We start from the raw sequence: 18,991 nt of genomic DNA on the forward strand, positions 1-18,991 counted from the left end.
CCAACAAACATGCCTGAGAAATATTGCATTGGAAGCATGAAAGCTTGGAAGCATTGGGGTTTTTTATATAATGATTGTAGCATCTCAGAGAGCAGCTTGGATGAGATGTAAAATGTCTGTGCCTGTTGTGTGTTTGGGGACTCGTTGGAACCGCTTTTGAATGGAGGTGTGGGTGTAGTGAGGAGGGGGCCTGTGATGCCTCCTGCCAGGTCCCCCAGCACCGTCATGGGATGCGCGCTGGTCAGGCCATGCTTGGTAAGAAATGGCCACGTTTGTCGCTTTCTTCTGGGGCAGCTCTTGTGTCAGTGACATGGTATTTGAACATGAGTGAAGCAAAGGAGCCTTTGAGTTCTTCATTTATATTCAGCAGCCAGGTGGGCATCCATATTCAATGAGTGCCTCTCTGCCTTGCTCTGCTGTACCACCTTTCTGCGGAGGGCCTCCAAGCCCTTTGCAAACAAGCTGCCTGACAAGGCATGCGCGTCTGGTGTGCTGCATCCCTCCGTGTTACGGGGAATAATGACTCCTCTTAACAGCTAGCTGGACAGGATTAAAAAACATCCACAACAAAGAGATGACTCTCTGACTTTCCCCTTTGATTTCTCTTCGTAAATTATTTGCCAGTGTGTCTCAGCTGCTTCAGATTTGCTCTTATTTGTGCCTCCTTGCAAATTTGCTCTGCAGACTGTCTCTTGTCTGTGGACTGTGGGTGAAAAGGCTCAGTTTTCATCCTCTCGATAAAGTGCTCAACGGATAGTTCTTGATTACAGTTTGTTTTTGGAGTTTTTTGTTCCAGATCATCGTAATTTCCTTCATCTTGGTTAATGACCGCAATCGTGTGGCTGCGGCTGCAGCTCTTCGGCTTGGTCGATGGCTTTGGAGATGCCCAGTTCCTCCGTGACCAACGCCGTCCTTGCAAGGGGGTGCTGGGCGCTCCTGTTAGGTGTCATAGACAGGATGCCCCAGATGAATCATATAGCGTTATCAGTTCTTTGTACATCGTAGGCGGCTGTTTGTTTGTTTTTGCAGTGGTGGAATGACACATCTAGCAGTTGCATTGTGGGTTTCACACTTGATAGTTGGTTCTGAATTCATTGTATCTGTGTGTTGAAGGCATCAATTAGAGTGCCTGGAAGTTCCTGGGAAGTGAACATGATGAAACGTTGAAAATCGGTGATTTCTATGCTGTAACTCACCTGCAGTACTGTCCGTGCACCTTTCATCCGCAGATTGCTGTCACTTGCAAAGGGGGACTGTAAAACCGTTCTCCGCTTACAGAGGATAAAAACTGGAGCATAGGAGGGAAGGGGAGGAGTGACATTTTCCCAGCGCCGCATGAGCCAGTGGGAGTGATTGCGAACAAAGCCCGGGGCTCTTGAAGCAGTGAAGCTGTGCTGCTCACACCAGCGCTGCCTGATAAGAGTGAAATAAAATCCAGAGCTTCCATATCTGCTTCTTGCTGATGGGGCTACCAGACCCTCCGCTGCCTTTCTATAGCATTTTTGTTTTGTTGGTTTTGTTGGTTTTTTTTTTTTTTTTCAGTGTGAGTTGACCGTGCTATTGCTGCCTTTGGTGCAACATTGCAAACAACAGGCTGCTCTGAGCAACGGAGGCAGAGAGGCAAACCTCAGCATTGTTACCCTTGGAAAAAATGTTGAAATGGAGACTCTACAGCCGGAATGTCGGTGGCTCCCTTCTCCCGGTGATATTTGTCCTCTTTGTAATTTATTTTTCTCTACTTCAAAACAATAAGCTCTCCAAACTATTGGCTGCTCCGAACCCAACCTAAGTGTTGTGGAAAATCTGTCTTTTTTTTTTTTTTTTTTTAAAGGTCAGAGCATGGTTGAGCTGAACACAAAGCAAGCATCCACACATGCTTTTCTCCCTTTTGATCATGGACAACTACTTATTTTTGGAGAGCATGCATGAAGTGTGTGGAGAGGGGCTGATCCCACCCTGAAATGCAGAGGCTGGACTGGACACCTGGATCTCTGCTGGGATCCATTGGTGAGGGACAGGCTTTGCAGTGAAGTGCAGCTGACGCCTAGCCATGTTCCCAAGCGATGGGTGAACCTGCTCTCGGATAAATGAGAGCCTGTTGACTGAAGCTAAGTGTAGACAAGAAATGAAAATCACTGGAGAGAAGAGGGTGGGTATTTAAAGTTCTTGCTGTTCAGTGGGCTGTGTTCCCCAGCAGCAGATGCAAAGTCTGAATTCTCTTGTGTTTCTCACTGCTTTGAGTCATTTCGGTGTCTGCATTGCTGCTCTGGTTCTCCATCAAATACCAGTTATTTGAATTCTTCTTCAAAAAATAATTCTTCTTCAAAAAACTTTGTCTTCAAAGCTGCCCAAATCCTGGCCCCAGGAGATCCCATTACACAGCTGGCCAATGCTGACCCTGTCTCTGTTGCTTTGGGCCACCCGTGGAGCCACGATGGCCCATATCTCTTTGAGGGACTGGCTTATCAAAGGAGCTGTTTAGTGCCGGAAGTCTTGACTTTGCTTCTGGTGGCTCTTCATCTGCAGCCCCTCTGTCCTCTTCTCGCTTGTAGAGACAGTTTCCTGTTTGGGCAGCCTTCTCCCTGTGTCTTCATCTTGTCATTGCCTTTCCCTTCTACCTCTATTTTTGTCCATTTCTCTTAGCGTCAGGTGTCAACGCGAACTATCACAACGAGGTCTTTCTGAATTGTTCATGATGCTTGGTATGAATCCTGTCTACTACAAGCCCCTTTATGACCTGTTAGAAGTGACAGACATTGGCGAGTACCTATAGGAAAATGTGATTTAAATCACAAGCTTTCTTCAAAGTAGAAGATAACCATCAGCATCTGCCCCTTTTTAAGTGGGACAGTGATGTAATGGGTAATCTCAGGGCTGGTATCTCCCAGCTCCTTCCTGTTCTGCTGTTCAGTGTCGCCAACAGCTTGTCAGCTTTTCGTTCCCCAACTCGTGTGTCTGCCGGTGCTCTATAAATGTGCTCTCTTTAGCATCGTCAGCTGTACACTCAGCTTTTTGCTGCAGCTTTGTCACAACGCGGTGAACACGTAACTCTCGCCAAAGTACACAGGGATGATCAAAAGCTAATGTCCACCACTAAAGGGGAATATAAGACATAGGATGTTTAGGATGTTTGTTTTCCTTTTTTTTTTTTTTATTCTTGTCACCAGTTAGGTCTTCATGAGAAGATTTTCTCGAGACAGTCCAGCTTCGTTAAGGAATCATAGAACCGTAGAATCGTTTGGGTTGGAAGGGACCTTTAAAGCCCATCCAGTCCAACCCCCCTGCAAAGAGCAGGGACATCTCCAACCAGATCAGGTTGTCCAACCTGGCCTTGAATCTTCTCTGTCTTCTTCTGGCAATTCAGGTGAACTTAATCAAGCAATTACCCTTAGCCAACAAGCTTGTTGTGTCCTCCAGAGCAGACCTATGAAGCACATCTTCCCTCTGCAGAGGTTTTTGTGCCTTTTGGACACCCTGCTCTCACCTTTGCCATCAGTTCAGGGCAGTAGTCCTGGTCTGCAATGCCCATTCTGCTGCGCCTGCCCGCCACTGTCTGTTGAAGTTGAAGCACCAGGTTATAGACCACACCGTTAGTTCAACACTCTTACTTCAGTTCCTTTACACCTCTTGGGTAAATACCATCTGATCCCCCTGGTTTGCAACTGTCTCATCTGTGTTTTCCAAGGCGTCTGTTGTTAGTTCTGTCCCATAACCTTTCCTGACACCCTCCTGGAGTTGAAGGCATTTTTTTCCTCAAATTGTGGTGCTCAGACCTGAGGTGAAGCCATGAGCTGAGACCTCACCAGTGCTGAGGAGAGCAGCAGTATTACCTGAGGTCTTACAGATGGTGTTCCTTATTACACATCCCGTTATGTATGGTTTGTTTGTTTTTTTTCACAGCAGCATGGTACTGCTGCCTCATCCTCAGCATGTAAGCCAGTACTTCTCCTCTTCCCACCCCCTCTTTTCTGCTGCCTCATGTCGTTTCAAGACCTGTTTGGTAACTGGTTTGTTGGAGGCATCTTTAACGGTGGCAAAAGATGACAAATGGATGGGTTTGAAGATGATTGGCTTGTGGTTTCAAAGTATGGAAGCCACACTATTGATGTGACCAGTGCTATATACCTGCTCTGGACTCAAAGAAGCTCCAAAAAGGAGAAAAGTGGGTTGCAGTATCTGTGTTTTGTTTTTTTTCTTGACTAGTTTTTGGTTGTTGATTTTCTTGTGGTTGGGTTTTTTGGTTGGTTTGGGTTTTTTTTTCTGTTTCCTTGGGTTTGTTTTGCTTTTGTGTTTTTTCTTCTTTTTTTTTCTTTTTGTTTTTGTTTTTTTCAAAAATACAGGCCCCTTTTTCAGGCTGGATACTTCTACATGGGTGGTTCTCCCATTATAACCAGACCTGGGCTCTCCAGCCCTTTGAGCATTGCTGCCCTGGTGCGAGCGAGGGTGAGAGGGCCTGGAGAGTAGGATGACCAAGTGTAGCGGTGTCTCCCAAGGGCTCCTGTTTGGAGCAGAGACTCTCTCAGAATGCCAAGGCTGTAGAGGAGAATTTGCAGGCAGAGGAGCAGCAAACCATCTGTGCTCCAATCGCCCTGGCAGGCTAGGCATGGCTTGTGGATGGATGGTGCCCTTGCGTGCAGGAGGACAGATGGCAACCTGCTCCCCAGCTCCCATTGCGACCTTCAGCGCTCGCCTCCATCGCTCACTGCGTGCCTTCAGCTTTATGAGGCCAAACGGAGAAGGGCTGCAATGCCACGGGGTTGGCACGAGTGGAGCTCGGCTGTCATGGGTGGATGTTTTCATGCTGGAGGCATTAGGATTTGGGGCTGGAAGACCCAGGTGGACAAGCAGAAGTGTTGCTGGTGGGGACCGTGCTGTCTGCTGGGGTCCTTGGAGCCCCCTCGCAGGGACCCCATGGGGCAGCACAGCCCTGGGCTCTTTGCAAGGCAAAATTGGGCCGTCCTTGGCAATGTAACCCAACCATGCCGGGGAGCAGGGCCCTTCAATGGGAGGCAGGCACCTGGCTCTCTTGGCGATGGGATGCTACCCTGCCTGTGACTTGGAGCCTTCCCAGGCGGCTGTCAGTCACCGTTGCTGGCCCTGTTCTCACTCACATACAGTATTATCTCTACCCGCTGCTGCAAATTGGCTCTGAGCAATCCTTGATCTGTCAGCATCGCCTACCCACTCTCAGATGTCACCAGCCCCCACTGCTGCCCTGCTCAGTAACGTGTCTCTCTGAAATGTAATAATTCATTAAGTTGAGCTTAATTTTTTATCCCCCCTCTCCTTTCTGCCACCCCTTCCTCCTTCTAATGGACAAAAGCAATTAAGTTCCATTAGGGATCAAGTGTGTGGGAAGTGTCTCCCTCGGAGACGCTGCCACAGCTGCACAGACCTTGTCCCTGGATGCGTGTGGCACCAGCTTCTTGCAAATTAAGGCTCTGTGAGCAAACAGTTGGGTAGAGGGAAATGGTGCTTGATGAGAGGAGGGCACTGGAAAAGATGCTTCCATTCCCTTTTCTGGGAAAAGGTGGTCTGAGGCTCAGCTGGTCCTTCTGGAGGAGCCAGAGGACAAAGGGATGGGCAAGCAGGAAGTGGCAGAGAGGGGCCAGATTATTCCCAGCTGGTGTAGGTCAGGGGAAGCTTTCCAGGTGCTCCTGGTTGCAGTGTCCAGCTGGCAGAAGCTCTGCCAAGGAGCTGGCTGGTGTGGGGTTACGGCCCATGGGGCAGGTGTCCAGCACGTGGGAGGACCAGGGGAGCAAACCAGAGGGAGAGAGGCAACCTCCCTGCTAACTCTGGCTGCAAATGGCATCTTCTTATTTCTTGACATCCCAAATTTGCTAACAAAGGCCGGTGGGGGGATGATGGCACAGCCAAAGTGGTCCTCCTACCTTTCCTCCAGGTAGGGCAAAACTGAGAGTACATTTTGCTGTCGGCTGTGGGAGGTCCTTCCATCTCTCCCATCTCTTCCTGCCCTCCTTCCCTTTCCTTAAGAGGCTTTTCTCTTCCTTGCCTTTTGTTCTCTTCCCCCTTCCCTGCCCTAGGAAGAAAGTCTCATTGCGGTCTGAAAGCCAGCGATGGAGGGGGAGAGTCGTTTGATGCTTAATGCCAGAGCGGCAGGAAACTTCACCTTCCTGGGGTGGAATTAAAAACGCTTGAATTGTCTGGGGATCTTAAACAAGAGATGCAGGGAACATTCAGGGCTTTTCACACAAACACACGCGCGCGCGCACACATGCGAAAGCCCACACAGCATTAGGGGTGTAATAGCTCAGTTGGGGTAATGCACTTGAACTCTCTCTGCAGCAGACAGACCAATTCTTTCAGTTCTTTTGAATATTGGTTTTTTTTTTTTGAGGTTGGAGATTGCTGCTAGTCTCCGGGGAGAGCGATATTCATTTTGCAGAGAGAATGATGCCATTTGTTCTTTGCAGTCATGGTTCGCTCACGGCAGCCTGGGACCGCGATGGGGCTGAGGGCAGGGGCTGGGTTGCTCTGTGCAGCTGGGGCTCTGCAGCTGCGAGGGCGCGGGGGTGGGACGGGGAGCTGCAGCTGGCAGATTGCATCCCCTTGACGGTGCTACAAGGAAGGAAGGGTGCGCTGGGCGGATGCTCCTTGTGTGCAAATGTCGTTGTCAATAGAGATATAATGTGCGAGTTGAGATGGCCCAGGTATGGTATGGGACCTCCTAGAAGCAGGTCCGACTCTGTCATCACGCACATAACCCGTGGTGTGAGTGGGAAGTTGCCTACATTGTGATCCCTGTGCTTCCCGCCCAATATTTCCATTTCTCTGTGTGTGATGGCCTTTGTGTACGTGCTTAGGGCTTTGGGTGCCGCTTCGTACAGCGTGGGTGAAAACCTCTGCCCTCAGGAGGGCTTGTGTATGGCCACGAGTGTGTGTATACCAGACCGCAGACCATGCTTGCCAGCGTGGTCTTGCATTTTAACTGCACCTGAGAAGGTTTATAGAGTCCTAGCTGTGTATGTGCATATTTCACAGCTCTGGGCTGGGCTATAGGTGAAATTGTGTATCTTATGTACCAAGGAGTGTGTTTATGATTGTGCCTAGGAGTGCATGAGAGCACGTGGATGCTAGCACATCCATACACCATGCGTGTTAGGGGCTGCACGAGGAGTGGGCATGGCGTTAGCTCTGGCCTGTGTTGCTCAGCGTTCGACATGCCCTTGCCTGCACAGAACCCACGTGGCGCTGACTGCCCTCCTGGCTGATGCGGTGTGAAGCCGTTGTCCTTCTCTGAACTGGTCTTAGTGCCTGGACGGTTTGTGTGAGATGCTAAAGTCCGGAGAAGGACAACAGGGATGTCTCAAGCCCTGGGAAAACACTACAAGGAGAGACTGGAAAGAGAAAGGATTCAGAGGAAGAGGTGGTGAAGGCAGGGGGCAGGACCTGCCCTCCTCCGTCCCCTTGCTGCCTCCCCACAGCGTCCGGTTTTTATTCCCTGAAGGGACACACAGAGGCTGAGCTGGTGCTGGAGTTGGATGGCACTGGGAGCATCCTCCCCGAATGACAGTGGCTCCCAACTGGGACATAAGGGGCTGGATGACTGAGCAATGGTTTGCTCACGTGCATCCACACCTTTCCTCCTGCAAAGAAGCCTCTCCTCCTCTCTGTTCATTACTTTGGCCGTGCTTTGGCCTGGGACGGCCATGCATCCCCCCAGTGCAATCCAGCAGCCCTTGGATTGTGCTCACCCTTGATCCTTGCATCCCCTCTTGGCCCCATGGTGCCCCCAGCCTCTCAGCCACCCCACTGCCCCTCAGCCATGGTCTCACCACCCTCCCCTGTCCTTCCCCAGGGAGTTTGCCAAAGAGCGTGAGCGAGTGGAGAACCGTCGAGCCTTCATGAAGCTGCGGCGCCAGCAGCAGATCGAGCGGGAGCTCAACGGCTACCGGGCCTGGATAGACAAAGCGGGTAAAGGCTGATGGGCCCAGGGGCAGCGGGTACCACAGGCTGCTGGTCATGCAGAGTGGTGGGAATGGGAGATGGGAAGGAATCCCTGGGCATTGTCCAGTGCAACCTCAAAGTTGCCCAGGTGCTCATGTGGTGGCATTGGGTGCATGGGTGAGCTTGGCCCCAGATGCCTTAGCGGCTCTCCGGCCAGGCTGAGAGCAAGGACGTCGCCGACAGCTGATGAAACATCATGTTCTGTAGTGTGAAACTCGTATTTTGAACATGAGGCGTATAACATCTCAAGGGAAGGCTGTGAGCATCACAGCTACGAGCTTTGCTCTGCAATGTTTTTCTTTCTCTTGAAGTTTGCTGGAGTCTCCTGCAGTGGTGGGCAGGGAGGAAGTAGAGCAGTGAATGGTGACAGTGGTTTTCCAGCTAAACTTGCTCCTGGAGCAGTCTGGAGGGGATGCACTCACTGGTTCCTGGCTCAGGGCTCCCACCTGGACCTGGGTGAGGGCTGCGTATGATGCAGGTTTCCAGGCTTCCTGCTGACACCCAACCAGGCGCGACAGCCTGTGGATGCTGGTCCCCAGACTGCCACAGCCACTGTCCTTGCTTGCCTCTCATGGGGATTGGTTCAGTGCGTTCAGCTCTGGGAGGGGAAGATTTACATTTTCATCTAGTGTTCAGGCTCAAAAAAAAAAAATGGATAACTTGAAATGGGGCCTGAGCCCCAGACCTCAGCTGTCATCTTGGGTTGGGATATTGAACCCCAGACCTGTCTATGATGTTCAGCTTCTTTAGGGCTGTTAATTACAGTGGAGGAAGAAGGGTTGATTAGAAGTCATTTTTCTTTCTGATGCAATGTGCAGTCAATGGCACTTGCCGCCCACCAGAATTTGCTTTTGGACACTTAACCAATACTTGACAAGAGTTTGCAACCTATAGCAACTACCACCAGACCGGGCAAACTGCTTAGGTACAAGGCAGTGAGGTCCGATGTGCTCAGCCAACCGTGTTTTGTCTCCTGATGCTGAACTGTGTTTTGCGTAGAGGAAGTCATGCTGGCCGAAGAGAACAAAAATTCTGGGACCTCAGCCTTAGAAGGTAAGACAAGCAATGCCTTGCCTAAAAACCCACCCTTCTTTGTGCCTGCCTGCAGCTGGAGGTTGGGGATGCCCCAGTGGGGTCTACAGCCCAAGAGAGGGATGTGGGGAGGTGGATTGACAGCATAACCCCTGAGAGAGCATGGAGGCCAGGAGATGTCGGGTCCCACACAAGACAGAGCAATGGACTAGAGTCAGCTGGGTGTCTCTGTCCTGTTACCAGACCTGAGTTAGCTAAGTATTGATCACCAGGTCCTGGTCCAGTGAGCTGGCTACTGGCAGAGTTGGCCCACCACATCCATTCCTCTTTCCTTCCCAGTGCTCAGGCGAGCCACCATCAAAAGGAACCGGACGGATGCCATGAATCGTGACTCAAGTGACGAGCACTGCGTCGATATCTCTTCTGTGGGCGAGCGGAGGCTGGCGCAGAGAAGACCTCTTCATCCAACCTTGGGTCAGTGTAGTTTGGAGCTTTCTTCCTCAAAACCTCTGCCAGCTTATTGAGTTGCGAGGGTTTCACCCATCACATGGAGATTGTCGCACATCAGCCATCTTTGCTAGTTTGACAGCAAAGGGGGAAAACCACCCGCTGTCCCCTGTACCATTTAAAAACTGTGTGGTCAAGTCGTATCCCATAAGAATGGTGTCTGTGAGCTGTTAGTCCTGTCTCATGTTGTGGGGAAGGCTGGAGCACCCAACTCCTTCTCCCCTCTCTTTTCCCTTAGGTAACCCCTTGAGTCATTCTGGCCTCAAAGGCGCCAGAGTGGATGGTGCCTCCTACTTACGACACAAGGAGCGACTCCTGCGTATCTCCGTTCGCCACATGGTGAAATCCCAGGTCTTCTACTGGATCGTCTTGAGCCTGGTGGCTCTCAACACTGCCTGTGTGGCCATCGTCCATCACAACCAGCCAGCCTGGCTCACACACTTCCTCTGTGAGTCTCTGGGCTTTGTGTAGGTGTAAGAGCACTGTGTGGGCAGGCAAAACCTCCTGCAACCTTTTTATCTCCAGCAGACAGACGTTGCAGCACACCCTCACTTCTTGCCTCATGGCACGTGGGGTTGAATCCCACTAGAGTTACACTGGTATGGAGCTGGGTGAAGAATAGCCTGAATTACATTCACTGTTGATAAAAAAGGAGCCATACAGTTATTTAATTCAGCTTTGCCCTTGACCCTGTGGCCACTGATGGCTGTCTCAGCCGTGTGGGCAGACGTAGAGGAGTTTTACTGGCCTTGCGCCCTTCAGATCTGATATGTTTGTCAAGAGAGAGAAACAGACTGCAGGTCTCAGTTGGGTTTGTCTTAAGATTGTGAACGGTGATGATGGAAAGCTTGCTGGAGATCCATCTTCAAAGGCCCACAAGCAATTGCTGGAAAGATGACTTGTCAAGGATGGGGCTGGTCATGGAAGAACCCCCTGGTTAAAGTTTTTGTACAGAGCATGGCATGGAGATCCCAAGCTTGAAATTAGTTACTGGAGCATCCCCCAGCCCACTGTGGGCCATGATAATAGGTCAGGTCTTGGAGGCAGTACACCCATGTCCATTCTAGCATGGTGCTAACTGTAGACCAGCATGGGTCAGCCCTACAGCAGCCATGTGTTACTCCTGAGCTGCTGTAGTAGGGATTGTGCTGCTTTCTCAGCTGTGTTATTCTTACTCACCTTGAAAATGTCCCCGTCAAGCACCGAGTCTGCCCAGATCTGCATTAGCATGTTCAGGCCTGCTGGGATCCCAGCACGCCACAGTGTGGTACGGCAGCTGGTCGTGGTGAGAAGCATCTTTTGGACAAGGTGAAGAGCCAGGCTCTTGTCTGCTAATATTCATGAAATAGCTTGAGCAGCTTTTCACTGGCTCTTGGCTGTTCGGCTTGGTTACCCTGGCCAAGTTCCAGCCATGCAATGATTTAAATCCAGGTTACTAATATTCCTCTACAGTGTTGTGTGCTTCCTTCATCCCATACCCAGGCCTGGGAGAGCTGGGGGAAGCAGCGCAGTCCTCGACTTGTCCCATCTTTGCGATGTGCTGTGTGGGCTACGGGTGAATGCATCCACGATACTCCTCACAGCTCGGCACCTCGAGGGTAGCGCATCTGAGTTTTCTCTTTCAGACTATGCAGAGTTCCTGTTTCTTGGGCTCTTCCTCCTGGAGATGTCCTTAAAGATGTATGGGATGGGGCCGCGTCTTTACTTCCATTCTTCCTTCAACTGCTTCGACTGTGGGGTAAGCAGCTCTAGAAATGCTGTGGGTGTAGGGGGAGATGTTGGGCAGGTGTCTGCAGCACCAGGCACCAAGGAGAAGAATGGGATGGCCTTCACAGTGGGCAGGGGAACCCTTTCTGCCGGGACAGCCTGCCTGTGCCAGATCGAGACACCAGGTCTTGGGCAGGGTGATGGGTGCCTTGTGTTCAAGCATGTGAAGGTTTCCTGCAGCAACCTGTCCTGAGCCTGTTTTTGAGTCGTGGCTGTGTCTGCTTCTCAGGTCACAGTAGGAAGCATCTTTGAAGTGGTTTGGGCTATCTTCAGACCAGGAACATCTTTTGGGATCAGTGTCCTACGAGCCCTTCGTCTCCTGCGAATATTTAAAATAACCAAGTATGTACCAACTGTCCAGACTATGACTGCAGCCCAGATCCAGCCGCTCTTGCTGTCCTGTTAGCATTGCTGTGAGTGCTCCATCAGTGTCTCCGTTTTCTAGGTACTGGGCATCCTTGAGGAATTTGGTGGTCTCGCTGATGAGCTCCATGAAGTCTATTATCAGCCTGCTCTTCCTCCTCTTCCTCTTCATTGTAGTTTTTGCCCTTCTGGGAATGCAGCTGTTTGGAGGCAGGTAGGTTGTTTCAAGTCTGGGGAAAAGGAATTTCTTGGTGTTAAAGCCAAGTGATGACACCCTCTTCAGTTGCCTAGGAAGACTGTAGCCTTGCCCCTCAGCCTGCTGCTAACAGGTACCTCTCCCACACAAGAGTCCCTTCTTGCGGAGTGGCTCTGGGTTGTGTGGGCCCTTCTGACCACGAGACCTTTTGGGTTCTGGCACCAAATGCTCAGGAGACTTTCCTTAGAGTGGGGAAAGGTCCTCCTAAGCACACGAGAGGAGCACAGCAGTCAGGGATTTGATGACTTTGGTATTCCAGCCCATTTATGTCCTTCTGGTTCCACTTTCAGGTTTAACTTCATTGATGGGACGCCATCAGCCAACTTTGACACCTTTCCTGCAGCCATCATGACGGTGTTCCAGGTAGGAACTGGGCTGCAAGGGGATACAGCCAAAGGGGCTTGGGATTCTCTGCTCACTCCCCTCTGGCTGGAAGGGGCTCTTTAAACCAAACAAGTTCTCCTTCTCTCATAAGCTGTTAGAATATAACCTGCTTCCTTCCTCTCCTCCTGTATTGGGGGTTGGACTAGAAGACCTTTAAAGGTCCCTTCCAACCAAAACTGTTCTATGATTCTAAATAACAAAGCAGATGGTGAGAGATGGAAAGTCTTCCACCTCCTTTGTGCAAGGTAGAAGGGTTTAAAAACTCTTCTGAGGAGACCTAAATCCTCAGCAGTGCCCAACATCATCTCCCTCAAGTGCTGCAGCTGTAGAGCTGGGTTGTCCACTGCACAGGGTCTCTGTACTTGGCTCCTGTGTGTTGGTGGGATAGATCGATGGGGCTGTCCAGGTGACGAGAAGGTGTGGGTGACAGAGCTGCTGGCTTGCTTTTCTGCAGATCCTAACAGGTGAGGACTGGAACGAGGTGATGTACAACGGTATCCGCTCCCAGGGAGGTGTTCGCTCAGGCATGTGGTCCTCCATCTATTTCATCGTCCTCACCTTGTTTGGAAACTGTATCCGCCTGGCTGCTGTGCTTTTAGTGGAGACAACCCCATCTCATCTCCTTCTCTGGGGGCTTTTGCCTCCTGACCCACTGCTCCTTCCTCCTCTCCCAGATGAGGGAGCCCTATCACACGTCCTGGGTATCCCAAGAGGAGATGTCTGGTGGTGCACTTAGGGCTGTATATATGGGATGAGTGAGGGGTTTGTCCCTTTGGCTGCTCCTCGCTGAGCTGGAGGAGCTATCGGGGCCGCCCTCACATGGTGGCTGCAGACACCCATGTCCTTAACACGTGGCTTGTGCATCCTTAGCTGCTCGCAGATACTCTGCTGAACGTGTTCTTGGCCATTGCGGTGGACAACCTGGCCAATGCTCAGGAGCTCACCAAGGTACGTTCCTGTTGCTGCTTTTTCTTCTCTTGTGAGGATAGCGAAGGATGGGTCCAGCAGGAAAGGCAGCAGGAACAGCACCTGTGGCTGTCCTCACTCCAGAGCCAAGACCACCTAGTCCTTTAGCTCAGCCTGCCTCGAAGGGAGGCTGGGTCAAATTAGGAGTGGAGGCTCTTCCTTCAGGAAGGTGTGCAGGGTGCTCCCGTGCAACACAAACCTGTATCACTGGGCAAAGCCATTTAGTCTTTAAGTGACTAAGTGCTTAAGCCTGCTCGGTTCTCCAGGAACACCCACACTTCCCATCAAGTGTGGCTTAACTATTTCTCCATTTAAGCTCCCCAGTTTCGTTTGTCTCCGGTCATATTGAGATAACCCTCATCTGTCTGATGGGGTCTGATGCGGGGACAGTTATTTGCCCGAGCACTCTGGAGATGCAGAGTGGGAAGCACTTTCCAGTGGAGTTGGTATTTATTCCCCATCTGCCTGCAGGGTAGTGGACGTGATTTAGGGTGCAATTCAGGATGGTGCTTGAGAAGGTTATTGGGCTTAGCTGTTTTTAAGACCATGCTGGGAAATATTTGGGGAATGCTAAAATGTTGGGGCATCATCTAGATAATGATGAATAGGTGAGAGCTGCAAAGGTCATTGCTGCTCTTTGGAGGGGACCAGCGATCCCATGGTGCCTGTTTTTTTGCAGAGCCCATACCTATTACTCGGGTCCTTGGGGCTTACTGAGAGGCTTCTGCGCTGGTGTAAATCTGACCCGTTAGTGGCAAATGAAACAGAGCATGGTGCTTGTTTGCCGAAGGGGTGCATGCGGGGGTTCCTGTCCTCCCACAGTGGGTGCAGGTGGCATTTCCAGGGGCTGCCTGCTGCTGCTGGGGTGAGAGGGGTGGGAGAGCCCCGTGGTGTACCAGCAGCATCAATTAAAGGAGCGCTGAGTTTTTGAAAAGACTGAGTGTGTGCTAATGACTTCTAATGACATTTTTTGCTCTGGAGACACAACCATACTCATTAAAGCAATACGGTCTCTGCCGGGGTCATTCATGGATGCCTTGCCTCCCACTGCATCGGGGGAATGCCTGTCTGGCGGCTGTGAAGAAGGGAGGGCTGAGTTGGTCTACGCTGTCTAGGGCTGTTCTAGCGCACACAGCCTGATTCTTGCCTGCAGTGGGCTGGATTCACTTATTTAAGTAGCACTGACACCTTCAGCGAGATCTGGCTTAGTGGAGAAGTTGCGTCCCCATAATAAAATAAGGACTGTCTCTGGAAATACGGGCGCCTGCTCCACTTCTCTCCCACGTGCCTTGGCATCTACGGGAGCCCTGTGCATCCATCACTGCCTCTGATGGCTACATCTTCCCTTTGAACCCCAGCATTCCCCTAACCAGCTCCCCTCTTTCCTCTGCAGGATGAGCAGGAGGAAGAGGAGGCCTTTAACCAGAAGCATGCCCTGCAGAAAGCCAAAGAAGTCAGCCCCATGTCTGCCCCAAACATGCCTGCTATCGAGTGAGTGACACCCTCAATGCTACTCCGGGGCTACCCCGCGTCCAGTCGGGCTTCTCAGCAGGGTGCAGAGCTCAAGCGGAGCCCGGCACAGCTGCATGCGGGGCTGCTGCCATAAAAAGAGGTCCCTGTGTGAGGTGACTCCCTCTGCGGGCGTCTTCCTGAGGATGGATGGAGATCTAGGAGCGCACGCTCCCCACGAGCAGCAGTGCCTTCAGAGAGGTGTTGGGGTGGGGACCAGCTCACCCTAAGCAGCAGCCTCAGTGCTTGGGCGTGGCATAAATCTTCTAAAAGAGGCTTTCTGCCCCAACTGTACAGCTCAGACATTCAGGGCTGCTGCTAGGAGTGGGGAAGGAAGCTGAGGAGGAGGAAGGTATCTCGTTTTTTTCTTGAGGAGGGATGCTATTTGTTCCTGGGGAGCATTTCTTCGTGGCAGAGCTGTGGGAGAGCAGCCAGGGCTGGAGGAGAAGGGAGCAGCGGTGTCACAAATCTCCCCCGGGCTCCTTCCTTGGTAGCAAATGCAGTTATGAGAGATGGAGCAGGTTTGTGAAACTGTGTTTGATTGTACAGAAATTTTATTTGGGCAAGGAAAAAAAAGCCCCAAGCCACATAAACCCCTGGCATGGTGTTAAGGAGCCTTGTCTCTGCATTTCAGCAGAAGAAAATTCTGTTTTTTCCTTTCTAGATGTCTTTTTTTTCCCTTTATTTTGCAGTGTCATATGGTCTAAATCACATAAAACTTTCAAAGTCAACATTGGAACGAGGTGTTTTGATTTGTTTCCCAAAACAGTACATTTCAGTACGGCTGAAAGGACTTTTTTTTTTTCTTTTTTTTTCTTCCTTTTTTTTATAGAATCCTTTCCCAGGGAATTTTAGGTTTCGTTGTACTTTGAAACCCAGCCAAGCTCGTACATGGCAGAATCTCTTGCAGATTTGCTGAGAGAAACCGCTGTCTTCAGGCGAGCTCTGATGCGGGGCGGGGGGTCGGAGGCAGCGTCGGGAATGGCCCCAGCTCCCTGACCTGGCAGTGGTGGGGGGTGCGATGGTCCCCCATCCTGATTTCAGGATGAAACCCTCATGATGCCCTGAAACCCATGGTTTCAGGGGCAGCGGGAGCTTGGGGGTATTTGTAAGCCCTGCCTGGTCTCCCAGCAGCCACTGATATCGCCCTGGTTTGGGGGTGATGGGATGTTCGTGATAAATTTGTGCCTGGCCAAGTACTGGCAGTGTTTACTGGAGAGATGGCAGAGTCTGTGTGTCGTGACTGTCTCTGGCTACTGGTGGGAATGTGGTGGATAAAGCGAGGGAATAGAGGGATTGAGGCTGGAGAATGGACAGGTAGGAGAGAGGAAGAGGGGGAGATGGACTATATTACAGCACTAAAGGATTTGCCCACGTGGCACATCCCTGCTTGAGTTTTCTAGCCATTATCAGATATAGCTAGTCAGGAAAACAGATCTCTAATCTTTTGTTGTTGTTTTGGTAGCACTGAAATTGGAGGTATTGATATTTGCAGATCTTTTTTCCAGCTCCTCCTCCTCATCAGGATGGATAGGGACAGGGGCAGGGAAGGGGGTGCGATGGCTTGGGGGCGACCAGCTCCAGCATCAGGTCTGATGTGCACTGCCGATGCCAGCAGCTAGGAAGGGACAGTGGGGACATGGCAGCAAGTGCCAGAGCAGAGCTGGGTACCGAAGGGCTGTTGGAAACTCGGGGCGGTGAAGCCAAGCCGGTCTCTGCGTTTGGGTGCGCGCAGACACAGATGGCTTCATTTCTATGTGGGTACCCAGCGCGGGCAGGTTGGGTACACGCGTTCCTTGCCTGCTGAGAGGTCCGGTGGCGCTCGGGGATGAGTGCTCCCACGTGGCCAGGTTGGCGTGGGTGGGCTGCGCGGTGCCGATGGGAGTATTGTATTTGTACACGGGCGCCGTTAGTGCAGATGGCTCGGGGCCGTTTGACGAGTGGGTGGTGGCCAGATGGACGCATGCCGATGCTGTCATGTGTTGGTGCCTAACGTGGCGCGTGGAACGCCTTTGAAGGCTCGGCCGCTCGCCGCGGGGACGGCGGCGGGCGCCTGCAACTCGCCTCCCTGCCTTGAGCGTGGCACCGGCCTTCCCACGCACGTGGACGTAAGGAGGCAATCACCTCCTTCAAATTGCTGTGCCTTGCTTGGGAGAAGTGAATTTGGAACAGTTTGAAAGCAACTGCAGGCTGCAGCCCCTCGGAAGCCCCGGTACCGGGGCTTCCGAGGGGCTGCAGCCTGCACCACTTTCCCCATGCTGCTGCTATGGCACCATCTCTCTGCTTTGCCCCCACGAGACGAAGGAGGGGTGAAGCGGGGGGATTGAACCCGTTTGTTTTTCCTCCCCAGAAGAGACAGGCGAAGGAGACACCACATGTCGATGTGGGAGCCACGCAGCAGCCACCTGTATGTGGGCCTCGGGGGCGCGTGTCATCTGTGGCTCCTGTGCTTTCTGTGGGTCCGGGGTGCACATTGCTCCCCTCCGGCCTGGGTCGTGTGTGTGTGTGTGCCTGTGTTCAGTGTGTGCTCCTTTGCACCCCTGGATTTGTGCGTGCACTCGTGGTTCTGTGTGTGCCTTAACCTTCCTCGTGTGTGCGCCGTGCAGTACATGCGTGTCGGCGCGTGCCGCTATCCGTGAATGTGCAGGTGGCGTGTGGTCCGGGGGTGAGCGGTGTACGTACACGTGTGTGCTCGTGGGTGTTTCTGTGTGCCTAGGTGTGTTGGGAAGGGCACGTCTGTCTTCTCCGGGGTGTTTGTATGCACGTTTGTGGCACTGCAAAGGTTTCGTGGCATAGCCCAGTCCTCCCTAGAGCACACCTGCGGGAACATAGACAAAACCAGTACAGCTCCTTCCCCTGCCACAGCCGAAACCGCTGCTCCCCAAGCCTTGGGGCAGGCTTCCTACCAGGGATGTGCTGTGTGAGAGGCTGTCCTGGCCAAGTATAGCTGAGCACACGGAAGGAGAGGGCCTCCTGCGCCCCGTGACATTCTCTGGTGCAAATATCTCGGAGGGCCAACCCTCACTGAGAAAGGCAGGTCTTGTACCTGGCGTTTTTTCCCCTCTCACTGTCCCCATCCCATCAGAGCTGCCACCCTGCCCGGCAAGCTGATGCGCACATCGGAGTCCCCTGCACCGTCTTTTGTACCGATAGGGCAACGTTGCTCCAAAATGGAGCCCGACTCTGAGGAGCTGGCGATGCAAAGACATCCCCAGTGCGAGGAGGGATCCCTGGCATTGCCTGTGTTTAAGGAGGTGTCCCCAGGCAATCACACAAGAGGAAGGTGGTCATTGCCTGGCTGAGATATAGGGCAGGCCAGGGTGCTGGCTGCTCCCAGCAAGCTGGGCCTGCTGCCTGAGAGCTTCAGGGCAGCTGTAAGTCTTCTGGGGCTGGTCCTCCATCAGCCTGATGCCTTCTGAAGGGACAGAAGTACAGTCTCAGCCCTGTTTCCAGCCCCTGCCTGCACCTGAGGGATGCTGGAGCGCTGGGGACGAAGCAGGAGCCCAGCCCATTGCCCTAGGGATGGCATTTCCTTCTCCCTGGGGTTCCCAAATTAAATCCAGGGTGGGTACTTCACCAGGGATGGGGAGGCAGCAGAGATGCCGACCCCTCGCTGTCCCCTGTTGCAGGCGGGAACGTCGCCGGCGGCACCACATGTCGGTGTGGGAGCAGCGCACCAGCCAGCTGCGCCGGCACATGCAGATGTCCAGCCAAGAGGGCATCAACAAGGACGAGCCGCCCCTCATCAACCCCCACGCCAGCATCTTCCGCAGGAAGAAACCGGGGGATGGAGTCGCCCTGGAGAAATGTGCCGAGGAGCAGGGCGGCAAGGGCGAGCGGCCGCCGGCTGAGGGACCTGAGCAAGTGGCCCCAGGAGCCAACCCCGGCGGTGGTGAGGACAGGAGGAGCCCATCGCCCCGGGCCAAGCGAGACAAGGAGCCGTGGCACCAGAAACCATGCCACGGGAACTGTGAGCCGGGTGAGCAGGATGGGACAGGGGGCGGCATCGAGGACAGGGCCAGGATGAGGCAAAGCCAGCGGCGCAGCCGGCACCGCAGAGCCCGGATGGAGGGAAAGGAGCTGGCTGGTGCCCTGGGGAGCCGCTCAGCCAGCCAGGAGACGGGTCTGGAGGAGGCCAGCCCCACGGAGGGGGTGCAGGATGGGGACCGGCACGGGGATGCGGCTGCAGTGGAGGCGCTGATTCAGGGGGAGCCAGATGCGAGCAGGGAGCCCATCAGG

General features: G+C 52.7%; 1 protein-coding gene across 1 annotated transcript in view; it reads left to right on the plus strand.

The window, feature by feature from the left end:
- Positions 1-18,991, plus strand: part of CACNA1E (calcium voltage-gated channel subunit alpha1 E) — a 105,799-nt gene that overhangs the window by 53,930 nt on the left and 32,878 nt on the right. The window contains exons 9-21 of the mRNA XM_086753971.1: positions 7,820-7,935; positions 8,968-9,021; positions 9,340-9,474; positions 9,746-9,955; positions 11,133-11,245; positions 11,504-11,616; positions 11,720-11,851; positions 12,184-12,256; positions 12,732-12,849; positions 13,158-13,225; positions 14,637-14,734; positions 17,103-17,159; positions 18,382-18,990. Of these exons, the coding sequence (XP_086610097.1) occupies positions 7,820-7,935; positions 8,968-9,021; positions 9,340-9,474; positions 9,746-9,955; positions 11,133-11,245; positions 11,504-11,616; positions 11,720-11,851; positions 12,184-12,256; positions 12,732-12,849; positions 13,158-13,225; positions 14,637-14,734; positions 17,103-17,159; positions 18,382-18,990 (1,896 nt within the window). The remainder of the gene's footprint in view (positions 1-7,819; positions 7,936-8,967; positions 9,022-9,339; positions 9,475-9,745; positions 9,956-11,132; positions 11,246-11,503; positions 11,617-11,719; positions 11,852-12,183; positions 12,257-12,731; positions 12,850-13,157; positions 13,226-14,636; positions 14,735-17,102; positions 17,160-18,381; position 18,991) is intronic.

This window comes from Chlamydotis macqueenii, chromosome 8 (genome assembly GCF_036417535.1).
Source record: "Chlamydotis macqueenii isolate bChlMac1 chromosome 8, bChlMac1.mat, whole genome shotgun sequence".
Taxonomy (NCBI): domain Eukaryota; kingdom Metazoa; phylum Chordata; class Aves; order Otidiformes; family Otididae; genus Chlamydotis; species Chlamydotis macqueenii.